The sequence below is a fragment of the Salvelinus fontinalis genome, chromosome 10, assembly GCF_029448725.1.
Source record: "Salvelinus fontinalis isolate EN_2023a chromosome 10, ASM2944872v1, whole genome shotgun sequence".
Taxonomy (NCBI): Eukaryota; Metazoa; Chordata; class Actinopteri; order Salmoniformes; family Salmonidae; genus Salvelinus; species Salvelinus fontinalis.
The window spans coordinates 41,692,841-41,706,467 of NC_074674.1; the positions used below are offsets into that span (position 1 = coordinate 41,692,841).

At 54.1% G+C, this 13,627-nt stretch overlaps 1 protein-coding gene across 1 annotated transcript in view; it reads right to left on the minus strand.

Moving 5' to 3' along the window:
• paxbp1 (PAX3 and PAX7 binding protein 1) overlaps positions 1-13,627 on the minus strand; it is a 59,677-nt gene that overhangs the window by 32,773 nt on the left and 13,277 nt on the right. Inside the window, exons 5-6 of the mRNA XM_055936823.1 lie at positions 4,648-4,751; positions 1,951-2,147 (exon numbers count right to left, since the gene is read on the minus strand). Coding sequence (XP_055792798.1) covers positions 1,951-2,147; positions 4,648-4,751 — 301 coding nt within the window. The remainder of the gene's footprint in view (positions 1-1,950; positions 2,148-4,647; positions 4,752-13,627) is intronic.

Consider the following 13,627-nt stretch of genomic DNA (forward strand, 5'->3'; position numbering starts at 1 on the left):
CAATTGATTGGATATGATTTGGAAAGGCACACACCTGTCTATATAAGGTCCCACAGTTGACAGTGCATGTCAGAGCAAAAACTAAGTCCTGAGGTCAAAGGAATTGTCCGTAGAGCTCCAAGACAAGATTGTGTCGAGGCACAGATCTGGGGAAGGATACCAAAAAAATGTCTGCAGCATTGAAGGTCCCCGAGAACACATTGGCCTCCATCATTCTTAAATGGAAAAACTACCAAGTCTCTTCCTAGAGCTGGTCGCCAGGCCAAACTAAGCAATCGGGGGAGAAGGGCCTTGGTAAGGGAAGTGACCAAGAACTCGATGGTCACACTGACAGAGCTCCAGAGTTACTCTGTGGAGATGGGAGAACCTTCCAGAAGGACAACCATCTCTGCAGCACTCCACCAATCAGGCCTTTATAGTAGAGTGGCCAGACGGAAGCCACTCCTCAGTAAAAGGCACATGACAGCCCACTTGGAGTGCCAAAAGGCACCTAGGACTCTCAGACCATGAGAAACAAGATTCTCTGGTCTGATGAAACCAAGATGGAACTATTTGGCCTGAATGCCAAACGTCACATCTGGAGGAAACCTGGCACCATCCCTACGGGGAAGCATGGTGGTGGCAGCATCATGCTGTGGGGATATTTTTCAGTGGCAGGGACTGGGAGACGAGGCAGGATTGAGGGAACAAGTCTCAATGTCCTTGATTGGCCCAGCCAGAGCCCGGACTTGAACATCTCTGAAGAGACCTGAAAATAGCTGTGCTGCGAGGCTCCCCATCAACCTGACTGACATTGAGAGGATCTGCAAAGAAGAATGGGAGAAACTCCCCAAATACAGGTGTGCCAAGTTTGTAGCGTCATACCCAAGAAGACTCAAGGCTATAATCACTGCCAAAGGTGCTTCAACAAAGTACTGAGTAAAGGGTCTGAATACTTATGTAAATGCGCCCCCCCCCCCCGTTTTTTTATTTATAGAACACAGTTTTTACTTTGTCATTATGGGCTATCGTGATGTCGTTATGGGCTATCGTGATGTCGTTATGGGCTATCGTGATGTCGTTATGGGCTATCGTGATGTCGTTATGGGCTATCGTGATGTCGTTATGGGCTATCGTGATGTCGTTATGGGCTATCGTGATGTCGTTATGGGCTATCGTGATGTCGTTATGGGCTATCGTGATGTCGTTATGGGCTATCGTGATGTCGTTATGGGCTATCGTGATGTCGTTATGGGCTATCGTGATGTCGTTATGGGCTATCGTGATGTCGTTATGGGCTATCGTGATGTCGTTATGGGCTATCGTGATGTCGTTATGGGCTATCGTGATGTCGTTATGGGCTATCGTGATGTCGTTATGGGCTATCGTGATGTCGTTATGGGCTATCGTGATGTCGTTATGGGCTATCGTGATGTCGTTATGGGCTATCGTGATGTCGTTATGGGCTATCGTGATGTCGTTATGGGCTATCGTGATGTCGTTATGGGCTATCGTGATGTCGTTATGGGCTATCGTGATGTCGTTATGGGCTATCGTGATGTCGTTATGGGCTATCGTGATGTCGTTATGGGCTATCGTGATGTCGTTATGGGCTATCGTGATGTCGTTATGGGCTATCGTGATGTCGTTATGGGCTATCGTGATGTCGTTATGGGCTATCGTGATGTCGTTATGGGCTATCGTGATGTCGTTATGGGCTATCGTGATGTCGTTATGGGCTATCGTGATGTCGTTATGGGCTATCGTGATGTCGTTATGGGCTATTGTGTGTAGATTGATGAGGGGAAAAAAACTACTGAATCCATTTTAGAATAAGGCTGTAACGTAACAAAATGTGGAAAACGTGAAGGGGGCTGAACACTTTTCAAATGCACCATGTATTCCCCGGGTCAGTAGTGACAGGTGAGAGGTCACCATTAGGGTTAGTAGTGTACTGGATGGGTCAGGTACCTGTCTCTGAGGCGTGTCTTGACCAGGTCAGTAGTGACAGGTGAGAGGTCACCACCAGGGGCACTGTAGACCAGTGTGCAACCCTCAGGCTTGCTGCTGTAGGAGTAGGGCAGGCCGTAGGTAGAGCTGTAGGGCTGCTGGGGGTTGTAGCTGCTGCTCTGGTAGTACACATTGTCCTCTGGCTGGCAGGACTGGACCTACAGAACAACATATGTACGGTGTGTGTTACCTGGGGGGGATGCTGGTGTGTGTGTGTGTGTTACCTGGGGGGGATGCTGGTGTGTGTGTGTGTTACCTGGGGGGGATGCTGGTGTGTGTGTTACCTGGGGGGTGGTTGCTGGTGTGTGGGGGATGCTGGTGTGTTACCCGGGGGGGGGGGGGGGGGGGGGGGCATGCTGGCGTGTGTGTTACCCGGGGGGGGGGGGGGGGGGGGGATGCTGGTGCGCGTGTTACCTGGGGGGTGGTTGCTGGTGTGTGGGGGATGCTGGTGTGTTACCTGGGGGATGCTGGTGTGTGTGTTACCTGGGGGGGATGCTGGTGTGTGTGTTACCTGGGGGGGATGCTGGTGTTACCTGGGGGGGGGGGGATGCTGGTGTTACCTGGGGGGGGGGGGGGGATGCTGGTGTTACCTGGGGGGGGGGGGGGATGCTGGTGTTACCTGGGGGGGGGGGGGATGCTGGTGTTACCTGGGGGGGGGGGGGGGGGGGGGGGGGGGGGCATGCTGGTGTGTGTGTTACCCGGGGGGGGGGCATGCTGGTGTGTGTGTTACCCGGGGGGGGGGGGGGGGGGGAATGCTGGTGTTACCTGGGGGGGGAATGCTGGTGTTACCTGGGGGGGGGGGGGGATGCTGGTGTTACCTGGGGGGGGGGGGGGATGCTGGTGTTACCTGGGGGGGGGGGGAATGCTGGTGTTACCTGGGGGGGGGGGAATGCTGGTGTTACCTGGGGGGGGGGAATGCTGGTGTTACCTGGGGGGGGGGAATGCTGGTGTTACCTGGGGGGGGGGAATGCTGGTGTTACCTGGGGGGGGGGGAATGCTGGTGTTACCTGGGGGGGGGGGGAATGCTGGTGTTACCTGGGGGGGGGGGAATGCTGGTGTTACCTGGGGGGGGGGGAATGCTGGTGTTACCTGGGGGGGGGAATGCTGGTGTTACCTGGGGGGGGGAATGCTGGTGTTACCTGGGGGGGATGCTGGTGTTACCTGGGGGGGGGGGAGATGCTGGTGTTACCTGGGGGGGGGGGGAGATGCTGGTGTTACCTGGGGGGGGGGGGGGGGAGATGCTGGTGTTACCTGGGGGGGGGGGGAATGCTGGTGTTACCTGGGGGGGGGAATGCTGGTGTTACCCGGGGGGGGGGGGGGGGGGGGGGGGGGCTGGTGTTACCTGGGGGGGGGGGGGGAATGCTGGTGTTACCTGGGGGGGGGGGGGAATGCTGGTGTTACCTGGGGGGGGGGGGAATGCTGGTGTTACCTGGGGGGGGGATGCTGGTGTTACCTGGGGGGGGGGGGGGGGGGGGGGGGAATGCTGGTGCGCGTGTTACCTGGGGGGGATGCTGGTGCGCGTGTTACCTGGGGGGGGGCTGGTGCGTGTGTTACCTGGGGGGGGATGCTGGTGTGTGGGGGATGCTGGTGTGTGGGGGATGCTGGTGTGTGTGTGTGTTACCTGGGGGGTGCTGGTGTGTGTGTGTTACCTGGGGGGTGCTGGTGTGTGTGTGTTACCTGGGGGGTGCTGGTGTGTGTGTGTTACCTGGGGGGTGCTGGTGTGTGTGTGTTACCTGGGGGATGCTGGTGTTTGTGTGTTACCTGGGGGATGCTGGTGTGTGTGTGTTACCTGGGGGATGCTGGTGTGTGTGTGTTACCTGGGGGATGCTGGTGTGTGTGTGTTACCTGGGGGATGCTGGTGTGTGTGTTACCTGGGGGATGCTGGTGTGGAGGATGCTGGTGTGTGTGTTACCTGGGGGATGCTGGTGTGTGGGGGATGCTGGTGTGTGTGTTGCATGGGGGATGCTGGTGTGTGTGTTACATGGGGGATGCTGGTGTGTGTGTTACCTGGGGGGGGATGCTGGTGTGTGTTACCTGGGGGATGCTGGTGTGTGGAGGATGCTGGTGTGTGTGTTACCTGGGGGATGCTGGTGTGTGGGGGATGCTGGTGTGTGTGTTACCTGGGGGATGCTGGTGTGTGGGGGATGCTGGTGTGTGTGTGTGTTACCTGGGGGATGCTGGTGTGTGGGGGATGCTGGTGTGTGTGTGTGTGCTACCTGGGGGATGCTGGTGTGTGTGTGTGTTACCTGGGGGATGCTGGTGTGTGTGTTACCTGGGGGATGCTGGTGTGTGGGGGATGCTTGTGTGTGTGTTACCTGGGGTATGCTGGTGTGTGGGGGATGCTGGTGTGTGTTACCTGGGGGATGCTGGTGTGTGGGGGAGGCTGGTGTGTGTGTTACCTGGGGGATGCTGGTGTGTGGGGGATGCTGGTGTGTGTGTTACCTGGGGGATGCTGGTGTGTGTGTTACCTGGGGGATGCTGGTGTGTGTGTTACCTGGGGGATGCTGGTGTGTGGAGGATGCTGGTGTGTGTGTTACCTGGGGGATGCTGGTGTGTGTGTTACCTGGGGGATGCTGGTGTGTGTGTTACCTGGGGGATGCTGGTGTGTGGGGGATGCTGGTGTGTGTGTTACCTGGGGGATGCTGGTGTGTGTGTTACCTGGGGGATGCTGATCCCTTTGCGTATCTGCTCCTGTTCCCAGCGTGATACCTCCTCATCCTGACCTCCTGTATCCAACGCCTCGTCATCACTACCCTCTATACCTAGTGGAGGAGAAAGGGAGAGAGCGAGAGGGAGCGACAGGGTGGAGAGCGAGAGGGAGCGACAGGGTGGAGAGCGAGAGGGAGCGACAGGGTGGAGAGCGAGAGGGAGCGACAGGGTGGAGAGCGAGAGAGCGACAGGGTGGAGAGCGAGAGAGCGACAGGGTGGAGAGCGAGAGAGCGACAGGGTGGAGAGCGAGAGAGCGACAGGGTGGAGAGCGAGAGAGCGACAGGGTGGAGAGCGAGAGAGCGACAGGGTGGAGAGCGAGAGAGCGACAGGGTGGAGAGCGAGAGAGCGACAGGGTGGAGAGCGAGAGAGCGACAGGGTGGAGAGAGAGAGAGAGACAGGGTGGAGAGAGAGAGAGAGACAGGGTGGAGAGAGAGAGAGAGACAGGGTGGAGAGAGAGAGAGAGACAGGGTGGAGAGAGAGAGAGAGACAGGGTGGAGAGAGAGAGAGAGACAGGGTGGAGAGAGAGAGAGAGACAGGGTGGAGAGAGAGAGAGAGACAGGGTGGAGAGAGAGAGAGAGACAGGGTGGAGAGAGAGAGAGAGACAGGGTGGAGAGAGAGAGAGACAGGGTGGAGAGAGAGAGAGAGACAGGGTGGAGAGAGAGAGAGAGACAGGGTGGAGAGAGAGAGAGAGACAGGGTGGAGAGAGAGAGAGAGACAGGGTGGAGAGAGAGAGAGAGACAGGGTGGAGAGAGAGAGAGAGACAGGGTGGAGAGAGAGAGAGAGACAGGGTGGAGAGAGAGAGAGAGACAGGGTGGAGAGAGAGAGAGACAGGGTGGAGAGAGAGAGAGACAGGGTGGAGAGAGAGAGAGACAGGGTGGAGAGAGAGAGAGACAGGGTGGAGAGAGAGAGAGACAGGGTGGAGAGAGAGAGAGACAGGGTGGAGAGAGAGAGAGACAGGGTGGAGAGAGAGAGAGACAGGGTGGAAAGAGGGAGAGACAGGGTGGAAAGAGAGAGAGACAGGGTGGAAAGAGGGAGAGACAGGGTGGAAAGAGAGAGAGACAGGGTGGAAAGAGAGAGACAGGGTGGAAAGAGAGAGACAGGGTGGAAAGAGAGAGACAGGGTGGAGAGAGAGACAGGGTGGAGAGAGAGACAGGGTGGAGAGAGAGACAGGGTGGAGAGAGAGACAGGGTGGAGAGAGAGACAGGGTGGAGAGAGAGACAGGGTGGAGAGAGAGACAGGGTGGAGAGAGGGACAGGGTGGAGAGAGGGAGAGACAGGGTGGAGAGAGGGAGAGACAGGGTGGAAAGAGAGAGAGACAGGGTGGAAAGAGAGAGAGACAGGGTGGAAAGAGAGAGAGAGACAGGGTGGAAAGAGAGAGAGAGACAGGGTGGAAAGAGAGAGAGAGACAGGGTGGAAAGAGAGAGAGAGACAGGGTGGAAAGAGAGAGAGAGACAGGGTGGAAAGAGAGAGAGAGACAGGGTGGAAAGAGAGAGAGAGACAGGGTGGAAAGAGAGAGAGAGACAGGGTGGAAAGAGAGAGAGAGACAGGGTGGAAAGAGAGAGAGAGACAGGGTGGAAAGAGAGAGAGACAGGGTGGAAAGAGAGAGAGAGACAGGGTGGAAAGAGAGAGAGAGACAGGGTGGAAAGAGAGAGAGAGACAGGGTGGAAAGAGAGAGAGAGACAGGGTGGAAAGAGAGAGAGAGACAGGGTGGAAAGAGAGAGAGAGACAGGGTGGAGAGAGAGAGAGAGACAGGGTGGAGAGAGAGAGAGACAGGGTGGAGAGAGAGAGAGACAGGGTGGAGAGAGAGAGAGACAGGGTGGAGAGAGAGAGAGACAGGGTGGAGAGAGAGAGAGACAGGGTGGAGAGAGAGAGAGACAGGGTGGAGAGAGAGAGAGACAGGGTGGAGAGAGAGAGAGACAGGGTGGAGAGAGAGAGAGACAGGGTGGAGAGAGAGAGAGACAGGGTGGAGAGAGAGAGAGACAGGGTGGGGGGAGAGAGAGAGACAGGGTGGGGGGAGAGAGAGAGACAGGGTGGGGGGAGAGAGAGAGACAGGGTGGGGGGAGAGAGAGAGACAGGGTGGGGGGAGAGAGAGACAGGGTGGGGGGAGAGAGAGACAGGGTGGGGGGAGAGAGAGACAGGGTGGAGAGAGAGAGAGAGAGACAGGGTGGAGAGAGAGAGACCGGGTGGGGAGAGAGAGAGACCGGGTGGGGAGAGAGAGAGACCGGGTGGGGAATGGTTACAGAGCCTTCAGAAAGTATTCCTACCCCTAGACTTATTCCACATGTTGTGATACAGATTTTAAAAAATCTAAATTGATCAAATAAAATACACACTCTCCCATCTACACACAATACCCCATAAAGACAAAGCTAAAACATGTTTTTAGAAATGTTTGAAAATATATTGAAAATGACATCTCATTTACATAAGTATTCACACCTCCCGAGTCAATACATGTTAAAACCACCTTTGGCAGCCATTACAGCTGTGAGTCTCTTTCTGGGTAAGGCTGTAAGAGCTGTGAGTCTTTCTGGGTCAGTCTCTAAGAGCTGTGAGTCTCTTCCTGGGTCAGTCTCTCAGAGCTGTGAGTCTCTTTCTGGGTCAGTCTCTAAGAGCTGTGAGTCTCTTCCTGGGTCAGTCTCTCAGAGCTGTGAGTCTCTTTCTGGGTCAGTCTCTAAGAGCTGTGAGTCTCTTTCTGGGTCAGGCTCTAAGAGCTGTGAGTCTCTTTCTGGGTCAGGCTCTAAGAGCTGTGAGTCTCTTTCTGGGTCAGGCTCTAAGAGCTGTGAGTCTCTTTCTGGGTCAGGCTCTAAGAGCTGTGAGTCTCTTTCTGGGTCAGGCTCTAAGAGCTGTGAGTCTCTTTCTGGGTCAGGCTCTAAGAGCTGTGAGTCTCTTTCTGGGTCAGGCTCTAAGAGCTGTGAGTCTCTTTCTGGGTCAGGCTCTAAGAGCTGTGAGTCTCTTTCTGGGTCAGGCTCTAAGAGCTGTGAGTCTCTTTCTGGGTCAGGCTCTAAGAGCTGTGAGTCTCTTTCTGGGTCAGGCTCAGAGCTGTGAGTCTCTTTCTGGGTCAGGCTCAGAGCTGTGAGTCTCTTTCTGGGTCAGGCTCAGAGCTGTGAGTCTCTTTCTGGGTCAGGCTCAGAGCTGTGAGTCTCTTTCTGGGTCAGGCTCAGAGCTGTGAGTCTCTTTCTGGGTCAGGCTCAGAGCTGTGAGTCTCTTTCTGGGTCAGGCTCAGAGCTGTGAGTCTCTTTCTGGGTCAGGCTCAGAGCTGTGAGTCTCTTTCTGGGTCAGGCTCAGAGCTGTGAGTCTCTTTCTGGGTCAGGCTCAGAGCTGTGAGTCTCTTTCTGGGTCAGGCTCAGAGCTGTGAGTCTCTTTCTGGGTCAGGCTCAGAGCTGTGAGTCTTTCTGGGTCAGGCTCAGAGCTGTGAGTCTTTCTGGGTCAGGCTCAGAGCTGTGAGTCTTTCTGGGTCAGGCTCAGAGCTGTGAGTCTTTCTGGGTCAGGCTCAGAGCTGTGAGTCTTTCTGGGTCAGGCTCAGAGCTGTGAGTCTTTCTGGGTCGGGCTCAGAGCTGTGAGTCTTTCTGGGTCGGGCTCAGAGCTGTGAGTCTTTCTGGGTCGGGCTCAGAGCTGTGAGTCTTTCTGGGTCGGGCTCAGAGCTGTGAGTCTTTCTGGGTCGGGCTCAGAGCTGTGAGTCTTTCTGGGTCAGGCTCAGAGCTGTGAGTCTTTCTGGGTCAGGCTCAGAGCTGTGAGTCTTTCTGGGTCAGGCTCAGAGCTGTGAGTCTTTCTGGGTCAGGCTCAGAGCTGTGAGTCTTTCTGGGTCAGGCTCAGAGCTGTGAGTCTTTCTGGGTCAGGCTCAGAGCTGTGAGTCTTTCTGGGTCAGGCTCAGAGCTGTGAGTCTTTCTGGGTCAGGCTCAGAGCTGTGAGTCTTTCTGGGTCAGGCTCAGAGCTGCGAGTCTTTCTGGGTCAGGCTCAGAGCTGCGAGTCTTTCTGGGTCAGGCTCAGAGCTGCGAGTCTTTCTGGGTCAGGCTCAGAGCTGCGAGTCTTTCTGGGTCAGGCTCAGAGCTGCGAGTCTTTCTGGGTCAGGCTCAGAGCTGCGAGTCTTTCTGGGTCAGTCTCAGAGCTGCGAGTCTCGTTCGGGGTCAGTCTCAGAGCTGCGAGTCTCGTTCGGGGTCAGTCTCTAAGAGCTGCGAGTCTCGTTCGGGGTCAGTCTCTAAGAGCTGCGAGTCTTTCTGGGTCAGTCTCTCAGAGCTGCGAGTCTCTTTCTGGGTCAGTCTCTCAGAGCTGCGAGTCTCTTTCTGGGTCAGTCTCTCAGAGCTGCGAGTCTCTTTCTGGGTCAGGCTCAGAGCTGCGAGTCTTTCTGGGTCAGGCTCAGAGCTGCGAGTCTTTCTGGGTCAGGCTCAGAGCTGCGAGTCTTTCTGGGTCAGGCTCAGAGCTGCGAGTCTTTCTGGGTCAGGCTCAGAGCTGCGAGTCTTTCTGGGTCAGTCTCAGAGCTGCGAGTCTCGTTATGGGTCAGTCTCTCAGAGCTGCGAGTCTCGTTCTGGGTCAGTCTCTCAGAGCTGCGAGTCTCGTTCTGGGTCAGTCTCTCAGAGCTGCGAGTCTCGTTCTGGGTCAGTCTCTAAGAGCTGCGAGTCTCGTTCTGGGTCAGTCTCTAAGAGCTGCGAGTCTCGTTCTGGGTCAGTCTCTAAGAGCTGCGAGTCTCGTTCTGGGTCAGGCTCAGAGCTGCGAGTCTCGTTCTGGGTCAGGCTCAGAGCTGCGAGTCTCGTTCTGGGTCAGGCTCAGAGCTGCGAGTCTCGTTCTGGGTCAGGCTCAGAGCTGCGAGTCTCGTTCTGGGTCAGGCTCAGAGCTGCGAGTCTCGTTCTGGGTCAGGCTCAGAGCTGCGAGTCTCGTTCTGGGTCAGGCTCAGAGCTGCGAGTCTCTTTCTGGGTCAGGCTCAGAGCTGCGAGTCTCTTTCTGGGTCAGGCTCAGAGCTGCGAGTCTCTTTCTGGGTCAGGCTCAGAGCTGCGAGTCTCTTTCTGGGTCAGTCTCAGAGCTGCGAGTCTTTCTGGGTCAGGCTCAGAGCTGCGAGTCTTTCTGGGTCAGGCTCAGAGCTGCGAGTCTTTCTGGGTCAGGCTCAGAGCTGCGAGTCTTTCTGGGTCAGGCTCAGAGCTGCGAGTCTTTCTGGGTCAGGCTCAGAGCTGCGAGTCTTTCTGGGTCAGGCTCAGAGCTGCGAGTCTTTCTGGGTCAGGCTCAGAGCTGCGAGTCTTTCTGGGTCAGGCTCAGAGCTGCGAGTCTTTCTGGGTCAGGCTCAGAGCTGCGAGTCTTTCTGGGTCAGGCTCAGAGCTGCGAGTCTTTCTGGGTCAGGCTCAGAGCTGCGAGTCTTTCTGGGTCAGGCTCAGAGCTGCGAGTCTTTCTGGGTCAGGCTCAGAGCTGCGAGTCTTTCTGGGTCAGGCTCAGAGCTGCGAGTCTTTCTGGGTCAGGCTCAGAGCTGCGAGTCTTTCTGGGTCAGTCTCTAAGAGCTGCGAGTCTTTCTGGGTCAGTCTCTAAGAGCTGCGAGTCTTTCTGGGTCAGTCTCTAAGAGCTGCGAGTCTTTCTGGGTCAGTCTCTAAGAGCTGCGAGTCTTTCTGGGTCAGGCTCAGAGCTGCGAGTCTTTCTGGGTCAGGCTCAGAGCTGTGAGTCTTTCTGGGTCAGGCTCAGAGCTGTGAGTCTTTCTGGGTCAGGCTCAGAGCTGTGAGTCTTTCTGGGTCAGGCTCAGAGCTGTGAGTCTTTCTGGGTCAGGCTCAGAGCTGTGAGTCTTTCTGGGTCAGGCTCAGAGCTGTGAGTCTTTCTGGGTCAGGCTCAGAGCTGTGAGTCTTTCTGGGTCAGGCTCAGAGCTGTGAGTCTTTCTGGGTCAGGCTCAGAGCTGTGAGTCTTTCTGGGTCAGGCTCAGAGCTGTGAGTCTTTCTGGGTCAGGCTCAGAGCTGTGAGTCTTTCTGGGTCAGGCTCAGAGCTGTGAGTCTTTCTGGGTCAGGCTCAGAGCTGTGAGTCTTTCTGGGTCAGGCTCAGCTGTGAGTCTTTCTGGGTCAGGCTCAGAGCTGTGAGTCTTTCTGGGTCAGGCTCAGAGCTGTGAGTCTTTCTGGGTCAGGCTCAGAGCTGTGAGTCTTTCTGGGTCAGGCTCAGAACTGTGAGTCTTTCTGGGTCAGGCTCAGAACTGTGAGTCTTTCTGGGTCAGGCTCAGAACTGTGAGTCTTTCTGGGTCAGTCTCAGAGCTGCGAGTCTCGTTCGGGGTCAGTCTCTAAGAGCTGCGAGTCTTTCTGGGTCAGTCTCTAAGAGCTGCGAGTCTTTCTGGGTCAGTCTCTCAGAGCTGCGAGTCTTTCTGGGTCAGTCTCTCAGAGCTGCGAGTCTCTTTCTGGGTCAGTCTCTCAGAGCTGCGAGTCTCTTTCTGGGTCAGGCTCAGAGCTGCGAGTCTTTCTGGGTCAGGCTCAGAGCTGCGAGTCTTTCTGGGTCAGGCTCAGAGCTGCGAGTCTTTCTGGGTCAGTCTCTCAGAGCTGCGAGTCTCGTTCTGGGTCAGTCTCTCAGAGCTGCGAGTCTCGTTCTGGGTCAGTCTCTCAGAGCTGCGAGTCTCGTTCTGGGTCAGTCTCTAAGAGCTGCGAGTCTCGTTCTGGGTCAGGCTCAGAGCTGCGAGTCTCGTTCTGGGTCAGGCTCAGAGCTGCGAGTCTCGTTCTGGGTCAGGCTCAGAGCTGCGAGTCTCGTTCTGGGTCAGGCTCAGAGCTGCGAGTCTCGTTCTGGGTCAGGCTCAGAGCTGCGAGTCTCGTTCTGGGTCAGGCTCAGAGCTGCGAGTCTCGTTCTGGGTCAGGCTCAGAGCTGCGAGTCTCGTTCTGGGTCAGGCTCAGAGCTGCGAGTCTCGTTCTGGGTCAGGCTCAGAGCTGCGAGTCTCGTTCTGGGTCAGGCTCAGAGCTGCGAGTCTCGTTCTGGGTCAGGCTCAGAGCTGCGAGTCTCGTTCTGGGTCAGGCTCAGAGCTGCGAGTCTCGTTCTGGGTCAGGCTCAGAGCTGCGAGTCTCGTTCTGGGTCAGGCTCAGAGCTGCGAGTCTTTCTGGGTCAGGCTCAGAGCTGCGAGTCTTTCTGGGTCAGGCTCAGAGCTGCGAGTCTTTCTGGGTCAGGCTCAGAGCTGCGAGTCTTTCTGGGTCAGGCTCAGAGCTGCGAGTCTTTCTGGGTCAGGCTCAGAGCTGCGAGTCTTTCTGGGTCAGGCTCAGAGCTGCGAGTCTTTCTGGGTCAGGCTCAGAGCTGCGAGTCTTTCTGGGTCAGGCTCAGAGCTGCGAGTCTTTCTGGGTCAGGCTCAGAGCTGCGAGTCTTTCTGGGTCAGGCTCAGAGCTGCGAGTCTTTCTGGGTCAGTCTCTAAGAGCTGCGAGTCTTTCTGGGTCAGTCTCTAAGAGCTGCAAGTCTTTCTGGGTCAGTCTCTAAGAGCTGTGAGTCTTTCTGGGTCAGGCTCAGAGCTGTGAGTCTTTCTGGGTCAGGCTCAGAGCTGTGAGTCTTTCTGGGTCAGGCTCAGAGCTGTGAGTCTCTTTCTGGGTCAGGCTCAGAGCTGTGAGTCTCTTTCTGGGTCAGGCTCAGAGCTGTGAGTCTTTCTGGGTCAGTCTAATAGCTGCGAGTCTCGTTCTGGGTCAGGCTCAGAGTTTTGCACACCTGGATTGTACAACATTTGCACATTATTCTTTAAAAAATTCAAGCTCTGACAAGTTGATTGTTGATCATTGCTAAGCAGCCATTTTCAAGTCTTGCCATAGATTTTCAAGCAGTAGTAGTATATTGGTAGTGGTAGTAGTATATTGGTAGTGGTAGTAGTATATTGATAGTGTAGTAGTAATAGTATATTGATAGTGTAATAGTATATTGGTAGTAGTAGTATAATAGTAGTATATTGGGAGTAGTAGTATATTGGGAGTAGTAGTATATTAGTAGTATATTGGGAGTAGTAGTATATTGGGAGTAGTAGTACATTGGTAGTGTAGTAGTACATTGGTAGTAGTAGTAGTAGTAGTTTAAGTAGTACATCGGTAGTAGTAGTAGTACATCGGTAGTAGTAGTATATCGGCAGTATATCGGTAGTAGTAGTATATCGGCAGTAGTAGTAGTAGTAGTAGTATATCGGTAGTAGTAGTAGTAGAAGATCGGTAGTAGTAGTATAAGTAGTATATTGGTAGTAGTATAAGTAGTATATCGGTAGTAGTAGTATATCGGTAGTAGTAGTATATTGGTAGTAGTAGTATATTGGTAGTAGTAGTATATTGGTAGTAGTAGTATAAGTAGTATATTGGTAGTAGTAGTATAAGTAGTATATTGGAAGTAGTAGTATATTGGTAGTTTAGTAGTAGTATAAGTAGTATATTTGTAGCACTAGTATATTGGTAGTATTAGTATAAGTAGTAGATTGGTAGTGTAGAAGTAGTAGTAGTAGTAGATTGGTAGTAGTATATTGGTAGTGTAGTAGTAGTAGTAGTAGTAGTAGTAGTAGTAGTAGTAGTGTAGTAGTCCCTGTGGAACGCTTTTGACCCCTTGTAGAGTCCTGACGAATTGAGGCTGTTCTGAGGACAAAAGGTGCAACTCGATATTGGTTAGGGTTAGGTGCCCTAATGTTTGGTATAGTCAGTGTAAATGTAACTAACCTATCTCCTCTGTAGTATAATGGTAGTAGTAGTATAAGTAGTATATTGGTAGTAGTAGTATAAGTAGTATATTGGTAGTAGTAGTATAAGTAGTATATTGGTAGTAGTAGTATAAGTAGTATATTGGTAGTAGTAGTATAAGTAGTATATTGGTAGTAGTAGTGTAAGTAGTATATTGGTAGTAGTAATGTTGGGTCAAGTCAGTGTAAATGTAACTAACCTATCTCCTCTGTAGTATATCGGTAGTAGTAGTAGTATAAGTAGTATATTGGTAGTAGTAGTATAAGTAGTATATTGGTAGTAGTAGTATATTGGTAGTAGTAA